Source organism: Oryzias melastigma, linkage group LG22 (genome assembly GCF_002922805.2).
Source record: "Oryzias melastigma strain HK-1 linkage group LG22, ASM292280v2, whole genome shotgun sequence".
Lineage (NCBI taxonomy): Eukaryota > Metazoa > Chordata > Actinopteri > Beloniformes > Adrianichthyidae > Oryzias > Oryzias melastigma.
Window position 1 is genome coordinate 14,511,470 of NC_050533.1, and position 20,240 is coordinate 14,531,709.

Below are 20,240 nucleotides of genomic sequence, written 5' to 3' on the forward strand. Positions count from 1 at the left end.
AGTCCGTCCCAGGGCCTCAATCACACACACATCAGAACTGAAGCATAACTGTATATATTATTTTTGATGGGATTTCTTGTATTTAACCGATAGGTAACTATAGTGGTTTTTTGCATAAAGGTTAAATGAATATAGAGATACAACTTTCATTTCCACGTATTGAAGCCAGTAGTTCAGTCAGATATCGACAACGAATACAAAATGGTAAAGTGTGTACATTTTTTATAGTGCTTTACTACTTTCTTAGAAAGCTCAAAAAGCTTTACAGTCACAGTCCCATTCACTAACTCAACAACTTCCTAAATTTCCCTATTAAACTCTAAAGCTTTTAGAAAAACAAACAAACATGAATTTATGATTTCACTGGCACTTCTGGATTTCCATAAATACCTCTGTGGTAGCTGTAAGACTTCAGCTGGCCCGGTAACAAGCCAACTAAACAGATGACCAAAATAAAAGAAAATTAAACATACACTCTCATCGTTGATGTTTTCTATGTCTATAATTTAAAAAAACTGGTTAATTTTGATGGCATTCTTTTTTACCTCACCTCATTAACGGAACCCACTTACCCCATCTGATCTGATTGGTTTGATTTTCCATTAAAGCAGCTATCTAATTTTGTCTTAAATAGACAGTTAAAAAAAAATTGGTAAAATATCAGTAAAGACAAAAAAATAAAATCCAATGAACTACCCCAAAAAATTAAAAGGATGCTTAAAACTGTTGCTAGAATATTGTTATAATGTTTTTTACAATCAAGCTCAACTTACACATTAAATAACTAAACTAATATTACATTAATTAGGGGCTTTTTTCCACAAATGAAATGTTTTTTTTCTGTTGGGTGTTAACAATATTTGTTAATTTTTTTGCTTCTGATGGAAAAGCCTTTTTGATACTTTTGCAATGATCTTTCTTTTTTAAAGTCCTATCAGTTGTCACGCACCTTGGTGTGTGAAATTTGTTCTCCACATTTGACCCATCCCCTGGGGGAGCAGTGAGCTGCAGACACAGCTGCACTTGGGAACCATTTGGTGGTTAACCCCCCCCAATCCAACCCCTTAATGCTGAGTGGCACTGGGTCCCATTTTCAGTCTTTGGTAACCCAGCCTGGATTTGAACCCATAACCTTCCAGTCTCAAGGCAGACACTCTTCAACAAGGCCACTGAGCTGTACCAGCACCAATAATTATTACCTCCAATAATTATGAAGAAATGCTAAATCATAGTGGTCTAGTCTCTTTATACCAGCAGCTACTGCCCACAAACGCCCCAAAACACTGGATCCATGGAGCCCTTAACACCAAGCCATCCATCCTGAAGCTATGAAACAAAAGGGAGAAGTTCCCCTCAAGAACAGGAGGATTGGTCCTTCTCCACCCAAGACTGAAGTGGAACCAACTTTGTTGTGGATCTAAGTTTCTACTAACAGGAATTGACCAGAAAGGAGAACAGCTCATAAAGTGATTCATGTCTGCACCAAATAATCCCCAAAAAGCACTCTGAGTAATGGAGTAGGGCTGCTCCTACAAACCCCTAAACACACTCCAGGCAAGCTGCCCACACAGCCCTCATGCTGGTCAAGGGGAGGCAGAGGGGAAGGCTGCCCCCCATTGGAAGAAGCAGGAGGTGGTGCTTGACCAGACCTGAACAGAAGGCGGTCATAGACAAGGGCACAGATCCACACTCAGGAGGGGATGCTCCTCCGGTATCACTTGTGTGGTAATCTCCCTTTTCCGCACTAAGATAGTGGGATCAAAGATGGGGTCAGAGAACAAGTGAAGTTTTAGAAATATTTGAGTTTTTGACTTATAAAAGGAACTCAACCGCAAATATGTGTCAAAGAGGAAGCAAATATTTGTACTGACCTCTCTCGTGAGTGGAAAATACTTGACCTCCTGACCTACTGGTGAAGAACAGGTGACCAATGGGGATTTTCACTGGGATGCCCTCCTGCTCATAACGCTGTGAAGAGTCACGAGACGAGTAAACTCACCTCCTTTGGCACTTGAAGCTGTTTAGCAGCACGTCTGTCTGCAGGCTTGTTAAAACTTGGCTCCCTAATGAACGTTTGGCCTTGAAGCCTGCTGAGTGGTTAGTGCCGCTAAGGAGACGGGGCTCTGGATGCTTGGGGGCCTCTCTTCCTGCTTCCTACTGAGCCCCTGGTATAAAATTCATCTGAACCAGTAGGTCGTTGTTGTCATATGAATGCCTCTACATTACATGGACATGGAATGTTAACCGAAGACAATCCATCAAACCCATCCTGTGCTTATTTCTCTGGGTTTTGCAGGTTGTTTCTAACAGTTACAGTCGTTGTCTTCTTTACTTTGCCAGATCTAGATCCCACAGCTGCAGAAAAGGAAACTAAGAGGCAAAAACAGTTCCACATGGGCGGTGAAGCACTTAGAAGGAGCTATGACTTCACACTAACATGTAAGCTTATGTGTGAAGAACTGTGGACAAAGCGAAATGCAGAAGGACTTATGTAATGATCAGTCCAGCCCAAAAACTCCCTTTGGGATGTGATTTATGAGCCGGGCAATGACTTTGTATTTTAAAAATAGAGTTAGCATAAAATAGAGTGAAGTGGATTATAATTGGGTTTAGACACACCAGACTGAAGCGGATCGTGATGCACTATAACATCTATGTACCTATAAAATGAAAATACAGGCTGCTTTCAGGAGAAACCTGGCTAAAACCGTCTGTTATTGGCACGTCTGCTCTATTTTGATAAACTCTGTTTCTACCAAAGACAAAAGTCACAGAAAGTGTAAAAGCAGTTCAAAGGCATTCCAGGAAAAAATGCCATGATGAATGGGGCAGTTTTGTCAAACATCTGTTGGAGGCCTCGCTTTCTTTCTGCCCGGGGGGCACGGCAGACAGGTCAGTGCAGTCGAGAGGCTTCCTGCCTAAACCTCACATCATTTTATGCTTCCCTTGGCCCCGTCTCGTAGAGCTCATGCTCATAACAAGGTTTCATTGATGAACTGAGTTTTTGACCTTGTTACAAGCTGCTGTGCATGTTACCCTTTTGACCTCTGTGGCGCAGGGATGGCCACCCAATGCTGGGAATTGATAATTAGTGAGAGGCTGTAGCAGAAAGCACATCTAATCAAATTGATTTGTCATTTCCCCTTTTTTATGTCTTTATATTTAATGAAAAAAAAAAACAATTGGTGGCATGAAGTGAACTTTGAGCTTTAGTTTTGTCAAATTTATCTCATGCAAACGGATTAGATCACATTATTACTCTTTCTGTTAATTGGGGGCAGCAAAGATTTTCCATTCTTTAACTATTGCTGAAAAGAGCTCTCACCTACCTGGGCATAAGGCTCACAGTCAGCAACGACTAAATGAGTACATTGTCCTAAAAAGAACTGGCAAATAGAGGCTGGAATTACTTCGGCTCGAAGCTGGGCTCCATACCTAAGTGATGTGCGGTCATGCTGGAAGTGGGAAGGCACGTGTCATCAGTGACTCAGTCACCAAAAAAGGGGGATTATGCCTCATCCATTCCCAGCAGCAAAAGTAAACAGACCATAACCTGTGTTACTCAACAGGCTGCAGCCTAAAATCAAAACATCTGACAAGTTCACAAGTCCGTCTCGAGTGTGTGAGTGGGCGGGATGTGGAGCGAGCCGCTCAGTGATGAAACCAAAAGTAATTCTGTGGCTTTTAGACAAGCACAGGTTCTGCCAGGTAGAAGTCAGTCTGCTCCTTTTGGAGATAAGAACAAAAACATTTTTTAGATGTTTTTGTAGATGTGTCATGCTCATTTGTAAGGCTGGAAGTGTAAATCTTCTTCAACAAAGATAAATCCCATTTTACGAGATGTTGCCTAACACTTCACAAAATGAGAAAATGACTAACTTTCCCCAAAAGGGCGGAAAAAGACAGGCTTTATCAGATGTGTTGTATGTTTCTGAAAACTGAGCTCGCTGGATAAAAACAGTTACTTCTTTGAATATCATTTTGGTGCCATGAGATCACAGATGCCTGTCGACCTTTTGGCCCAATTTCTAAAACACCTAATTTGATTCCACTGCTGTGTCTCAGTTGTTGCTTATTATGAAGTTGATATAAAATTGTATAAAATTTTTAGTCAGGAATGACAGTAAAAGGGTAATAGGTAGTCGCATGAGATGTCCTTTGAAGCTCCAAATATGGAAAATGTGTGACCTTCATACACACGGACACAGTGAAACAACACTAAAGACAAAAGCTACAAGGCTCACAGCAATCGCTGACTTCAACATGACAAGCAGTAGCAAAAGGGTTCCAGAAAAATCCCTCTAGGCAGGTCACCAAACAAAACCTCCAACCAACCGGCCTGGAGCAATGGCTCCAGAGGCAAGCCAGACTGAGGGAGAGGGGCCAGGAAAAATTAAAAGAGGTAACCACACACATTAACTCCCCTCTTTCCCATTTATGTTATGATTTTAACATAAAATTTTCAAGATCGTGTGTGGAAGTGGGGAAACTGTATCCTGGTCTTCTGTAGACATAACTGCCGGCTGTGAATTATGCCCAGACAGTGTTTTTGGTTACATTTGAATAGAGGAATTCCCACCTTTGAAAGATATATATATTCTGAAAAACATTGTTAATTTCATGTTGGACCCCATCTATTCCCAAACCAGAATCTCCAGATTCTACCCAGCAGCATTTTTAAGACAGACGTGTGAGATTGCAGACATACAATGTTCAACAAGCCCCTAAAAATTTTATTTTATTGTATTGCACCTCGCAAAGGTGACATGAGTTAAGATAGTTAAGATAAAAATCAAGATAAATTTCACAATCAGACAAAAATTCTAAACTGCAAAATTTAAAGTTGTTACACATGAAAAAAAAATATTTAAAAAAAAAATAAAGTGGCACCAGAATACAGGGCACATAGTCAATTAATGTTTTCTTTCTGTCATTAAGGCACATTAGGTGAGACTAAAAAGTGACTCAAACTTCATTAACTGCATTCTGTGAGGTTACACCTGCTAACCTCTGTGTGTTCGCTGATGAGGAAGAAAGAGGCCAAAAACTCAATTGGAATTTAGTCCTTTTAATAAAAAGTTGGTTCAAAATCACACAAAGTAGTCCGCATATATATTCCTCGAGGCGGGCCCTGTGTGGCTTCAGGCCAATGTATCTCAGGGCTCCCCTACACTTGCTAGCAATGTAATTTATAGCTTTGTTTTTCAGTGAAAAAGTATTGAAAGGTCCTTGAAGCTTCCCCCAACTGGTTTCAACTGGTTAGGACCGTGGGCTAATGTAAAAATAGAATAACTATTCTTTCCTGGCTACCTCACTATAACATGCTTCTGCTCATCCTCAATTTTTAATGATATTTTTTATATGGTGCAAGGTAATCCAGTTATAAACTGACCAATCAGATGCCTCAATAGAAGTCAGTGGCTTTGTGTCAAAGTCTTAAAGTGTTTCATGGACAAATTCTCCCAAACCTGCTTTTCAATGGAAGGGGTGTGGCCTTCTAACATGCTTACCCCTGATTGGAGAGAGTAGTTGCCATATAAATGTAGACTAAGACCTTCCAGTTTTAATCTCCAGACTAAGACCAGTCATGGCTTGCTAAGGACATCTGGGTCCAACATGGTGATGGGCGTATTAGAAAATGGCAACTGACTTGAATTGATTTAATTGTAACCAGGAGTAAGTCATTTTTGGGGGGTGACGTCACACTCGTTCTGTCCAGTTCTCATATACAGCAAAATCAGAATTAATCCATGTACATGGTGCTCCGGACTACCAGGTGCAGTCTTTTTTGAAAAAAATCAGACTTTTAAGTGCACTGTGCAGAGTAAAAAATAAGGTAATGCTTTTTTTTCCCTCAAAGGTATCAGCATTCGTCTGCAAATAAAACCAATCAAAAATAAAAGAACTATAATTCTCATATATGCATTAAAGGACACAAAGCAAATATGATTATTCTTTTCAACAAATAGTTAATAGGAACCAAATGCAGGGATCAAATGCCAACTTTTTGGTGCTACTCATGTTCACCTTTTCTTTGTCTTTTTGAGTTAAATAAATTCTATAAAAGCTAAAATAATTAAAGACATTTAGCCTCCAAAAAACCTTCAAGATTATCAGAAAGTGTGAAGGAATGTTAGAGGAAGTGCTTACCTATCTATTTTCATTGTTTCAATGAGATAAAAGTGTTTATTTAACAGTTAACACCCAAGGTTGAGTGTGCCAATGAAGTAATGCTGGGTGGACTTATACTGTAACATGCATCAGAAACATTACAATGATGCTCGAGCCCGCTTAACATTTTCTGGATCACTTTACAATGTGAAAGTGTTGATGATGATGATAGATTTTCCCTTCGTCTCATGTCTGACAGAGTGTGGTTTGCATTTATTAAGTGTGTGCAAAAAGCCCACACACACACAATATTCCAAGGTTATGAGTTGCAACACCCACATATGTAAAACCCTACCAAATGAGTACAAATCTCTACAAGGGCGAAGTGGAAGAGGGTGTCTCAAATAACACCCCTGTGACCTAATTCTGTAAGTGAGATGACAGCGCTTTATTCATTGACGTTGGGAAATGCCCTGCAGTGGTCAGCATTACATTTGTCCACTCTTTTCTTTAAGTTTTTGGCTCAATTTGTTTTGTAAGACGTTTTTAACATCCTTAAAAAAAGCCGTCATGTTCAATGAAAAGAAACACATTAACAAAACACATAACTTTTACATGCATCTCTCTGCCAAAAGTACCTCCTTTCTGTGTTTTTTCTTTGATTTCCCAGCCCGGTTTGAACAATGTTGGTATTATGCAAGCTCCAGGGCAAAAAGAAAGCAGAGCTTAGGGCTTTGATACAAATGGCACAAGGTACTGAAGAGATTGACATTCCCTGATAGCGCTCCCCATTGAAAGTCATCACAGAGACTGATTCACGTGGGTCACTTAAAATTCTGGTGTTGAGGTTGACAAAATGCCCTGTTGATTCTTGCTTATAGTGGAAGCCTGACTTTGTGGGTGTAATGATGCTGTTTGGATTTCTGGTGGGGACACTTGAACTCTGACCCCTCACTTGTTCAACAGTTAGGCGGTCACTCCCACCAGATCAATGCAAATGTGATGCTTTCAAGGTGAGCATGGAGTTCAACTTCATAAAGACAGATAAATGTAGTGGTGTAAAAATGAAGCACATTCATCTTGAGTTCTGTCTTTGTGGCAATTACAAGAATTGGGTGTGGTTGCTTTTACTGTGGAAAAAAACGAAAAAATATTGAAGGATGATATGAGGCTGTTTTGCCAAAGATTTCAAAGTACTCTTTGTATAAACCGTTTGGTAAAATCCAGAAACATCCTCCACATCCTGCGAAGTGCAATAACTTGGACTATATTAAAGGCAGCTTTTTAAAGATGGATGGCTGTGCTGCAGCTCATTTGTATTTCACAAACATAGAGGCTGTGCCAGCAGCTGTAAGGTTGTGCACACAAGACTACAGGCCAACTCAAGTAATTAACATGAAAGCAAAATTTAAGTGTGTATTTTACAAAAATGCTTGAAAAATATTCAATCTTTTGAAACTAAAAAAAAAACTAAAAAAAAAAAAAGCAGATTGCCAAAAATTCATTGATGAATGGCCTCACTTTGTTATAAATCTCTCCAGCCATGTGTTTATGAGAACTCACATTACTTTTTAGAGAAAACTAACTTACTTATGTTCATCTGCTTTATTATATTTGTTCTATTTTATGTATTTTAAAGCTACGCCTCTTATTGTTTTAACTGTTATTTTTGCTTTTCAGATGTCTGAATTTTTAAGTTAAACATTTTGGTTCATTTTTTGAAAACTGAGCCGCTTATTTAAGTGAGAACCAAACAAAAGGTTAATTAAAAGTCATTTTTAAAGTTAAAATTGTGCAATGGTGTTTTAAACATTTTCCAATTATTTTGTAAGTCCTTTAAGCTGTAATTGAATATGCAATATCCCTTGTCATAAAGAAACACTGATCATCAGTAAAGATTAAATTATCCATCTTAATAGGAATGAATGATTATTGTAATCTTAAAAAATACACAGAAACTACTGTTTGATAAAAAATAGTTCTGAAAATCTCCTCTTATATTTTATGACTTTGAAGACTAATCTTCTCTCCAATCATTTTTAAAAACCAGCAAAAATGCTGCTTGGAAAATGAGTGTGTAAATTTCTATTCAGATGTGTGTCACTAGGAAGGTTGTTGACCTTTTACAGTCCTACTTTGTTTAAAATAACAAGTTAAATTGTGATAAAGGAAGTAACAACACACGTAGTTGACTTTAAAGTAATGATGTTGTTGTGGCTATTATTTTATCAGTGACCTTAAAAGTCTGTCCCTTTATGAACATATTGTTCTTTTAGTAAGTTTGTTGACGTTGTCGATGGGTAAATGTTTGTCTTAATTTATTTTGTCTGAATAAAAGTCATGAACAGAAAACTTTTATGTTGTTAAGATTGTGTTGTGTTGGGTACAGCCCTTGATGAACAGAAAAACTCCTCAAGACCAAAAAGAAAAAATATATTCAGAAAATCAAAGATTTAAATTAGGAAACAAGCACAAATAAATACAAATTAGTTTAATCAATTTTGAGCATATTTTTTCATGCTGTGCCACCTTGGCGCTGGTCTCTGACAACCTGTACTATGTTGCAACATGAACAATGACACTTGGAGAAATCCCTCCATCAATTTTTTAATACGCTGTATCCATTTTAGAGTCACTGGAGCCAATCCCGGCTACTGTTGGGCAAACGGAGGGTACACCCTGAAAAGGTCGGCAGTCTCTTGAAAGGCCACTCCCACGTGCACGCGTTAGAGTAACCAATTTACCTTTGAAACATGTTTGTGGAGTGTCCAGAGAAAAACCACGCAGGCACAAGAACATGCAAAAGGAAAGGACCCAACTGGGATTTGAACCAGAGCCTTCTTGCTATGAGGTGAGAGGGTGACCACTGCGCCACGCAGCCTAAAAAAATTAAAAGAGCCAAAAAGAATCCAATAAAAACATACAATACAGTGTGTCAAACTGTGATCAGATTGACAGAGGACTAAACCACAGGAGGCAAGGGGGCAAAACCTGAACTAATTCAACGAATAAACCAAAACTTGATTTAAACCCCCATAAACGGATCTCAAGCATAAACCTAAATATGATGGAACAGAAACATTAGGACAAAAAATATAAAAATAAAATTACCAAAGAATAGAACCATGACCAGAAGCCCAAACCGAAGCAAATGAAACCGCAGACTTTTGTAAGTTTTGTAAATAATTCACAAAAAAAAACAAAAAAAAAGCAGCTGCGGTTAGAGAAAACCCCGACTCTGATTATAACAGGAGCAGAACAGAAAAGCCAAACAAATAAAAAGAACAGAAATCTAACTAAAAAGCATTTATTTCAAACTTAAACAAAGTGACACAAAAGTTGATCCTAGCAGTACCTTCTTTTAAAACAGGGATGTCCAAACTTGTTGCAAAGAGGGTCAGATTTGGTGAGGTGGATACCAGTACCTGTGGGGGCCAACCATTTTTAATCTTTTTAAAGAAATTAAATGCAAACAAACAATTTAATGAAGACGTTTATGGAATGAGAATCTATTTCATCTCTTCACAATAAACAGAAATACATTTTAACCAAAATTACTGTGAATTTTATATTTGAAGACCAGAAAAAAAGAAGAAGTCTGTTTGGAAAAAATCTGAGTTCATATGAAATGTCAAAATTAATGCTCACTGTAAACTTATAAATTTAAATCAGGTAAACAGGAAAATACAAATATATATCTTATCAGAAGTACAAAACACTGGTTTTGATCACAGAAACAAAAACATTTGTTTTTCTCATTTAACTTTTAAGGCAAATAGCTTATAGCATAATCACAATCAGGAAATTATAGCTCTTAAAAACTGCTGGAGACTGTATATTATTGATTTTTATGACAGGATCATACAGACCAGTGGAAATTTTGAACATAGGCTGCTTTTGCCCTCAGGCCAGACTATGAACATAAAAAGAATAGCTTTAAGATGTCTCAAAAAGACAATTAGACTGAGTTAAAACAACTAGCATGAATGATGTGAAAACAAATAGTGAACCCATACTAAAGAAAAAGGTGAAAGGGAAGCATTTATCAAATAAGATCCAAAGTAAAACTTTGGAATTCATCAGATGGTTGTGAAATTATTTCAGCAACACTGCATAAAAAAACCTCCTAAAATGAAACCTTCCCGCTTTGGAAACAGCTCCAATCCACTTTTATGCCATACGAACAACTCAAAAACACCAAAAAAAGAAGAAATTGAGCAACATAAATCTTATTCGGAGAGATGTTTATGAGGACGATGAGGACAGACCTCTTTTTCTTTTTTTGCCAGACAGTGTTTGAATTGAACCCGGGGCTATACTTGTCAGGACAGTCATATTTAATGTAAAGCCAGCTGTACACTTTCTTTCTTTAGTCTTTCTGTAGATGCTCCCCCTGTCAGAGATATGGGGTCAACAGGCAAGAAGTGCTGTAGAAATATTGGAGCTCCAATCAGCTCTAATCAACTGTTGCTGCAATCCTCCACATATGTCAGCCCATAGTGTTATTCTCCTCCTTACAAGTTTTTTATATATCCGATTTTGAATCTGTATCAGGATTTAGAATGAGGAGGAGCTCAAAGCTTCCACTATGTTGCGAATAGAAGATATTTGAGCGGTAAAGGTGCTGTTTGGAGAAGTTTCTTGGGGTAAAAGAGCTAAAAACTTGAATGAGAAGAGTGAGCCAACTGTCTCTGGGCCGTTCTCAGATCTGCTGGGAAATGAGAAATGTGCTGTTTTCAGACAGTCAGGGGGGAAAGTGATGATGCAGCATGGATTGAATGGGATCTGTTACATAACTTGACCAGTTTTCCAATAGGCTCAGTCTGAGTTTGAACTTCTAGAATACAGTAGCCTGTGAGTAAACTCACAAATATGCAGGTTTTATAGGACATCTGACAAAGATAAACTGCAGATCAGATTTATGATGCTTTTACTTGCTCTGGGAAAATCCACCCAAATGATCAGTGCAAAACCTGGCCAAAGGGAAGTGGATATTTACAGGAAAACCACTGGAAAATATGGCAACTTTAATTTTCACATCTTAATAGTTTGTTCAAAGTTAATCTCAGAGCTCTAAACACACTGTAAAAGTTCACGCCACATGGATAAAGCTGTGCGTAAATGTGTGTGTGTGGAAGTAACAATGCGCCCGACAAGGGGGAGTTTCTCCTTGAAATCCCGACAAAAATTCCCAGTGACTTCAGATCCAAGGAGGTGGTGATATCCATGGACGCACGAATCCAACTCTCTCATTTGGAGCGCAGCCTCAGCAGCCCTGCAGTCCGCGTGCTCGTCTCGTTCAGTCTCAAACCAAAACAGAGGGACTAACTGTGTCTGCAATTACAGAATCGGCGATTGGAGCAGTAAAACGCGATTATTTCCACACTTTTGGAGTGGATCTGATAATCTGAAGATATTCTGGGATTATGAAGAGGAATCCGGGATTCTTTCATCCTTGGGAAAGGATGTCACCCTTTTGAGCTCCAGCTGACTTATTTTGAATTTTATTTCTCATTTGATACATTTATTTTAACTTGAAAAACGTTTTACATTATTTAAAGAAAAACAATGGACCGTGCAGGATTTGCTGTCTTCATGGTTGTCGCTGTTGCGCTCGTGCGCATTGGCGGCGGTCACAAGGAGACGACAGGTGAGAGGGAAGAGGGCGCCGAAGCGGGGCGGCAGTCCCCGGAGATCAGTCAAGGTCACCCGTTCGCATCCGGCGGACACGCACCGGGGTCCGAGAGTCCGCTCCGCGCCCCCAGAGCTGCATCACCTCAGGATGAACACAGATCCAAAACTCCCCGGGACGCGCTCGACTCTGCGCCCAGAGACGGCACGCTGCGCACCGCCAGACACCCGCAGAGCCAGCAGCAGAGAGTGAACCGCAGGCAGAGCAGCAAGCCCAGCTCTGCCAGCAGGCGACTCGCAGGGTAAAAGTGACATCCTCAGCTCCACAGTTAACAAAGTTTCTCCTCCAGCCCTGAAAGTTCAGTTCAGGAATTTGTTGTTTCGCTGCAGTCAGGATGAGTCCACGTGGTTTACTGTAATGTGGTGCATGCCAATTTTAGCAGAAAACAACCAGCAGACAGTGCAAAAAGTAAACACAGGGTATTCTGCACAATTTAAACTGTCAAACAGACCCACAAAAAACAGAAAATTGTGTTTTTGGTGTTTGTAGCATTTTTCTGATAACAGAAAATCAAGCTTTATAAATTAATTTCTCAGCATTTCACTATAAATCAGGAGAAGACGAAAAATTGTCATTGGAAAACGCTTGTAGGTGTAATGTAGAATAGGTAAGGCAAGCCACAAGCTTTCTGCTCAATCCGCTCCATTCTGATGCATCCACTTGTAGACAACTAGATCCATGAACGTCTTCATTTTCCTCGCCTGAGCTGGTCTGGCTCAAAACTGTTCGTCCAATAATTGCTCACCATTTTTGATGCACCAGTAATGTTAGGTTGGGGTTGTGAGGGGCTGTAAACTACTAGAAGAGAGTATAAACAGATGGATGTCGGGAAGTAGAGACCGGCTTACTCCTTGCCAACAGTTCCACGCACAACTCCGAGGCAGATTCTAATGAACTTCTGCTGCTCTGCAGAAACTACGTCCAAGAAAACAACATAGTTCTTTTTTATTTTGGCTAAAAACGTTATTATCATAACAAAAATTTCACTTTTTGAGGGTTCATAATTTGTCACGGGGTCATAAGGGGACATGCAATGACAGCTGAGGCACAGTCAGTGTAACTAATGCATGGCCCATTTGGTCTGGTACCTGTAGAGTGTTATGTTGGAGCTCTGGCTGGAGAACATTAGCAAATTCACACAGTGATCAGAAACACCTGTTCTTTGTGCCTCTGCCTCCTCCCTCCTTTCCTCCGTCTTTCTAAATCCTAACAGAGTGATGGGTTGTTTCCATATTAGATCCCCTTTATTTGCATTAAACAACGCTTTTTTTTTGCATCCAACCCCCTTTACTTCTAAAAAAAAAATGCTTAACACTCACTGAAAGTTGGAATATTTACACAATAATCAGAGGTTTTCTATGGGCCACCTTGGGGTGCAGACAGTGATATATAAATATGTGTGTCAAACATTAATTGTTTAATGCAGGAAACAGCCAGAATGAATACATTAGCTGTTACGCCATGCATTTTATGCATAATTTGTTGATTATACTGTTCAAAAGTCAACCACATTTCCGTTCATGACTTGAGTCTGACCCCTCACCTGGCTGCTCAAATCTGTGCTTTTGTGCTAAAAAAAAACATTAAAAAACATCAAAACCTCAATAGAAGTTGCCAGCTTTTGCTCATTTAGTGTATAATGGTCTTGCATTTGGTGTGATCCATCACCTTTTCAAATCTAAACATCTATGAAAGCTCTCACAATTGCCCCGTTTAAATTTGACCTGTCTCCTGTCTGCTTTAAGTAGCATGGACAAAAAGTATCCGCTTTTACTATTAGACAAAGCTGAATGGCTTGCTCAGTAATGAAAAATAAACATCCCATCATTGAATGAATTTAGTTCTTGGGCTTTGTCAAAGCCTAAAAGAAGTTTTTCTATCAGACTTTTTGTTAGTGACTTCAAAGAATTGGATTAATCTCTTAATGCCTGTCTGCAACCGCTTCCTCCTGTTTGGCATTGCAGGGCAGATGAATCATCTGCTGCTTGTTAGTGAAAGTGTTTGCGTGACACATTTTCTTCTGGAATTCCCACTCAGCTCATTCGGTTACTGTAGTCCTGAATCTGTTTGGCATCTTTTACACCAAACATGACCCTGCATGGTTTCATTTCTTTTTTCAGTTCACCTGTTTGAACGGGTACTGATCCTGGTGGCTCAGAGATAAAAAACAAAGAGTCATCAGCATATAAATGTAACCTAGAGCTCAAAAATAGTCTCTATTACAAGCTTAAATCCCAGTCTCTTTGGCATGGACTTGAACGCTTGATTTATATCAAAGTTGAGCCTGCCAGAGGGCCGGAGCAAGTTCACGTTATCCCTGTGACGCCTTACTAATAACTGGAGCATCCAATGAACGCAGCCTAACTCAGGTCAACGAGTCAGCCCCTGTTATCTTCTCAAATCACCATGAGTCAGACATCCACTTACTGAAATATTTAGTCAAAAGATGATGAGGCGCAGATTCATGGCAGCGCGTTGAGTGTTGCCCCGGAGATTCTCTTGTGGTCTGGTGCTTTTCCATCTGTCTACAGAAATGGGTCTGTGCTACTAAAGTGGATTATAGGTTAAACCATGCTGTGAATTAAACAGCAGAAGAGTCCAATCATAGGAGTTTTAAACACATCACCTTTCATTGGCAGAGTGGTTTAAGAAGGATACAGAGGGTTTTTTTACTGTCCCGGTTGTCTCACATAATCCCTGAAGGTTAAAATAACTTTGTATTTAGGATTACTTTTCTGCTTTCTCTCAAAACAGAATGGGAGACTTGTGGATTATTGCTAAGACAGTATCTTAGCTGACTCATGAAGACTAATCAAATGAAATTTAGTTATACCATAATCCCAAAATTGTACATAATAACAAGCATGCCACAAGAGATTTGACTGAAGAACTGCAACAGTATTTTTTCTTGAGATCCACAATACTTCTACATTTTAAGATTTTAAAGATATATATACACTCAATGACCACTTTATTAGGTACACCTAGCTAACATCATGTTGGACCCATTTTTTGCCTTCAGAACTTTCTTAATCCTTGGTGGCATAGATTCATCAAGGTACTAGAAACATTCCTGAGAGAGTTTGGTCCATATAGACATGATAGCATCATACAGTTGCTGTAGATTTGTCTCTTGTTCCACCACATGCCAAATGTGATCTATTGGGTTGAGATATGGTGACTGTGGAAAACATTTGTGTCCAGTGAACTCATTGTCATGTTCAAGAAACCAGTCTGAGATTATCCCAGCTTTATGACGTGGAGCCTTATCCTGTTGGAAGTAGCATCAGAAGATGGTACACTGTGGTCATAAAGGGATGGAAATGGTCATCAAAAATACTCAGGTAGACTGTGGCATTGGAACCATGCTCTATTGGTACTCAGTTGTCTTCTTCTGCTGTAGCTCTTCTGCAGACCACTAGTGGCCATTTGAGTCACTGTTGCCTTTCTATCATCTGTCTGGCCGTTCTCCTTTGACCTCTACTCAACAAGGTATTTCTGTCTACAGAGCTGTCGCTCACTAGATATTTTCTCTTTTTCGGACCATTGTCTGTAAATCCTACAGATTATTGTTGGTGAAAATCCCACTAGGTCAGCAGTTTCTAAAATACTCAGACCTGCTGTCTGGCACCAACAACCATGATACGTTCAAAGACCCTTCAATCACCTTCTTCCCCATTCTGATGCTCGGTTTGAACTGCAGCAGATCGTATTGACCATGTCTACATCCCTAAATGCATTGAGTTGCTGCCGTGAGATTGTCTGATTACGAATGTGCATTATTAAGCAGTTTGACAGGTGTGCCTAAAGAAGTGGCCTTTAACTGTATTCATATGTGACACATACCTCTTTTTTCAGGCCTAACGTTTGTGGCGGACACCAGTGCTGCTCTGGCTGGGCAGTGGCTCCAGGAACCAACCGCTGCATAAAACGTAAGTTTCACCCAGAATTCTCTGAGTGTTTGCTTCAAACAGAGAAACAAACTGCACCACAAAGTGACCTCGATTGGTCCTGTTTTTCAAGCTTCATTATTTTGCACCAATACAAACCAGCAGTGAATCTACTTGGAAAGGGAAAGTCGTTTGTTCTGCCTCGTAACTGAAATTTTTGGGATTCTTTTTTTTCTTCACTCAGCCTAATTTTTGGCACCCAAATCACAATTAGGCGGACATGCATTATGCATATTAACAGTCCGAACTTGTAAAATTTGACAGCCTTACAATGTCGTGCATTCAAGCTGAAAAATAACACTCTAAATGGATGCTAATGACTATCCTGTCAAGTGTAATTGCCCAATGAAAGTTTTTCTTGGGTCTTATTGCCCCACGGTGGTGTTCATCACACAAAGTTTGCCTTTTGCTTTTCATTTGAGTTCTTGCTAGAAAATTACCAGCATTTAACACTTGGCTTCTCTTTGACATCAGCCCATAATTATAGGTGGAACTGCTTTGTCTTTTACTGCAGCTGGATTTACTAACTGCCAAATATTAAAAAAAGAAAAAAAGGAATTGGAGATTCCAGCAGTAAATTAGAAATTCACTCTTTGAACAGATTATATACCGTAGAGCGTAGATCCTATTTGATTTTAAAGATCTGTCTGGCTTACCTCAAAGTTGATGAGAAATGTCATAACATTTGTAGAACTGTTCTCCAAACGGATCCTGAAATAAATATGGGCACACCACAGTTACTCTACATGTCAGGTTTCAGTTTTATGTTTACGACCCCCTATTGTTTCCTGCAGACTGAAATAACATGTTGACATAAAAAGCTATTTTTAATACTAAATCTTAAAATTTTACTAGCGCCCTAGAACACGCGCTGAAAATCACATTTATGGCAGAGAATTCCAGTCATGCTTTTACGGTTTGCTGTTCTTTTCTCTGCTAACGATTTGAGACATTCGAGCCAACAGCAAGCTGGCATTCCTCTTCCTAGATCTGACTTACATCTACCCCCTGCAAAGCCTCCTTAATCTATATTTACAATCCTGCAAAGAACATCTAATAAGACATTTTTCTTAATTCTCACAGAAAGGATAAAGTTTTGGAATCAAACATAGCATGTGATCTGAGCAAACATCTGGACCTCTCACAACTTGGCGGTCACCCTGATAGGATGCCATATCTTCCTCAGTTGTGGGAAGTTTGATGTTCTTTTGAGGAGATGGCAGCAGGAAAAAGTATAGTTCTATTGGGGAAAAGAACAAGAACGATCCTGTCAACTGGGAGCAGAAGTAAAAACATAACGTGTCGGGGATTTTTTAGGAATTTCTTATAGAAGAGATTGATGTAATATTAACTCAGCTGCAGGCTTGAACGGGGTGTTTTGGATCATGACTTCCTAACAATACCTCCTTGTGCAACTGGGTCGACCCCAGAGCAAATACATGACAGCAACTGGACCGCTTCTTATTCAGCAAGTGCGCCTACACGTCGCGAAGACACGTGTTCGGAAGAAAAGGTCTGTGTGGGCAGACGAATAGATTGTCACTTGGCTTACAACAGACTGGGACGTGCCCACGTTTTGGCAGGGTTCCTGTTGATCGTCAACTTCAGGGTGGATGGATTACAATCTTTTTTTTGCACTAAAGCAATGAAATAGATTTTTTATTACTCAAAAATCTGATCCAAATTGAGAAATTCCTTCTCTTTTGTCGCTAAAATGACATTTTTATTGATATTTTCACTGCATGAGAGCACTGTATGTGCTTGGATGGGAACACAAGAGTGTGTGGGATTGGCCTAATGTCATTGCAGAAGTTCCTGTAAAGATGTGTCTCGTTTCTGGGTCAGCACTTGTGCCTAATCCCCACTTTGCTGAGAGTCAGACAGTTAGAGGAAGAGTAGGGGGAGTCCATATTTCAGCCTCGCCCTGTAACAGTTCAGGACTTTGTGACAGCTGCAGGACTGCAGCCGACAAGTGTTTGGAGGGGGAAAAAAAGCTTGTTCTGAAAGCCACAGATGTTAATTCACTATGAAATCTCTAGATGACTTTCCCATCCATTTATAATTGTCAGCTAAAGAAAATTTGGGTCAGTTTGTTACAACTGCATTCAGAATGGATCATGAAAGTATTTTTACAGCTGCTTAAACAGTAAAAAGAATGAAGAAAAAGCAGTGTGTTGGTTCAGAGGCAACAAATCTTTCTTGATTGTGTTGGGTATGTTTTCTGTTTACAAAATATTAAGTTTCTTGACAATAGAATTAGAGTAGAATCTTGAAATGCTGGTTTGTTTTAAGGTAAATACAATAACCTTCAATTCTTGTGCATTTTTTTGTAGAAAGAAAATATAACTTTAAAAGCATTTTAAGTTTCTTTTCTTGGAATAGTTTCTAATCATATCTTTTTCTCTGAACTCGAATGAATCGCTCAGTCTAAGCAGGTCATCTGGTCAGAAGATCATATGATACAACCGCAAAACATGATCTGAATCACAATTCTACCCACAGATTTGGTTTAGAGATTAGTGGTTGAACAAGCTGTTGCCCAAACACAAAGTATTTGACTTTGACCAAAGACAGAAATTCCAAATCATTTATTTTTATCTCTGGTTCTGGATTTCTGGAATTTTATTCCAGGAACACTATAAGTGTCCCTTATTTTTGGTTAATTGGTGACTCATCAAGGCATTGTTTCATGTATTTGAGCTGCCGTGACTCACTCATATGATATGCAACTCAGTCATCCAGGAAGACTTTTTTATTGTTTTTTTTTCAGCCTGACATACAAAGTTAAGACAAAGAAAATAGTCTTTAGCTGTGTTATAAAGATATTCCCAAACACAGTTTCCAAAAATCAATAAAAAGCTAACTAAATTTAATTTAAACTGTGAGGAACTGGTGGTGTAGGACCCAAAAAGGAGGAAAAAGTCTGAGTGAGTGAACAGAAAGTGTTTACCACTATTTTAGTGGGACATATTGTCTACAGTAGTCCTGGCAACTTCTGTTTTTCTTCTCTGTGTGTTGTTCAGCTGTTGATACGCCTGTTGACGAATTCATTTTCTGATTTTTTTTTTTAAATTTCACGTACACACACACACACAGGAAGACGAATAGCTCACGGACCGTCTGTGCGACACAGATTTAGGCTTTTATTTGACCAAAGCCCTAACTGAAAACTTGTGAGTTTTCGCAGCTGAATTCATTTTAGCACAATATACGAAGCAAAGTTTAGTTGAAGTCGTCTGTAACATATGGCGACATGCTGTGAATATCACAAAGCATGAAGGCTCGACCCTCCCTTAAGACTCACGCGCGGCCTGGAACTTGCTTCAAACCAGTTGTTCTTTATAGGGTTCAGATGAAAGGTGTGTGATTCATGAGGAAAGCCAAAACTGTTTTCAGTAACTGATAAAATAAAAGATGATTGGGAATAGTTTCCATCCCATTGTTCAGTCTTTTTATAGACTCACTCTGATTAAAAATTGTGTTTTTGGTGTTTTTGACATTGTCTTGTGGGTTTTTTCTCATGAAAGAGAACAAGTATGAAGACATTTAGGATTGAAATTGCATTTTTGAGTATTTTTTAATACAAATCACAATCAGAAGCAGAAGAAAAAAATGGAGTTGGAAAAAGTCTGTAGCTATGATGCAGCTGCTACAGTCGGCGGGCCACAAGATCCCTCCTGCTCCACTTCATTCTGATGGATTTACTTGTAGACAAATAGATCTGTGATGTACATCTTTGTTTTCCTCATCCAAGCTGGCATGTAGCACAAAACTGTACGGGATGTCTAGAATAGCTCAGATATTGCTCTTTTTTTTCATTGCTAATGTTTGGTTGGGCTTGTGAGGGGCTGGAAGCTAGTGGGAAAGAGTGCAAACAAAGGGATCATGGGAAATAGTGCTGCCACAAATGATTATTTTAATAGTTGACTAATCACCGATTATTTTTCCCGATTAGTCGACTAATCAGGCCATACACAAAGTGGACATAAAGTACACATCCTAACCATCATTACTTTTATACTAACTGAAAACTATATATATTGCATCACCTGCGATAATGCTAGTGTAAATGCTGCGGACTGAATTTGGTCAGTGAAGATGCTAAAATTGATAGCTAAAAACGCTGAAGCTGAACGCCAGCTAAAATATTAGTTAAATGCCAAATAAGCCTAAAAAACTGAAAAAACTAAATTAGCCCAAAAACAGCTAGCATGTAGCTGAAAATATTAGCTAAACTCCAAAATAACCTAAAAAACCTCAATAAATGCCAAAATAGTCCAAAAAGCTAGCAGAATGCCATTATAACTTTCAACTTTACTACACTCTGACTCCATATAATATAAAGTAACGACTAATCGAATATTAAATTAGTCGTCGACTATTTTAATAGTCGATTAGTCGTCGATTAGTCGATTAATCGTGGCAGCCCTAATGGGAAATGAGGGCAGGCTTACTGTGTTTTGGCTAAATAATTTGACACTATTAAA

General features: G+C 39.1%; 1 protein-coding gene across 2 annotated transcripts in view; it reads left to right on the forward strand.

The window, feature by feature from the left end:
- Window positions 1–11,313: 11,313 nt before the first annotated feature.
- The window catches only part of LOC112145601 (latent-transforming growth factor beta-binding protein 2), an 83,565-nt gene continuing 74,638 nt past the window's right edge, over window positions 11,314–20,240 (forward strand). Inside the window, exons 1-2 of one of the 2 annotated variants that reach the window (XM_024270955.2) lie at window positions 11,314–12,044; window positions 15,662–15,735. In XM_024270955.2, the coding sequence (XP_024126723.1) occupies window positions 11,680–12,044; window positions 15,662–15,735 (439 nt within the window). In that variant the 5' untranslated portion in view covers window positions 11,314–11,679. The remainder of the gene's footprint in view (window positions 12,045–15,661; window positions 15,736–20,240) is intronic. The other variant, XM_024270946.2, reaches the window with a different exon arrangement.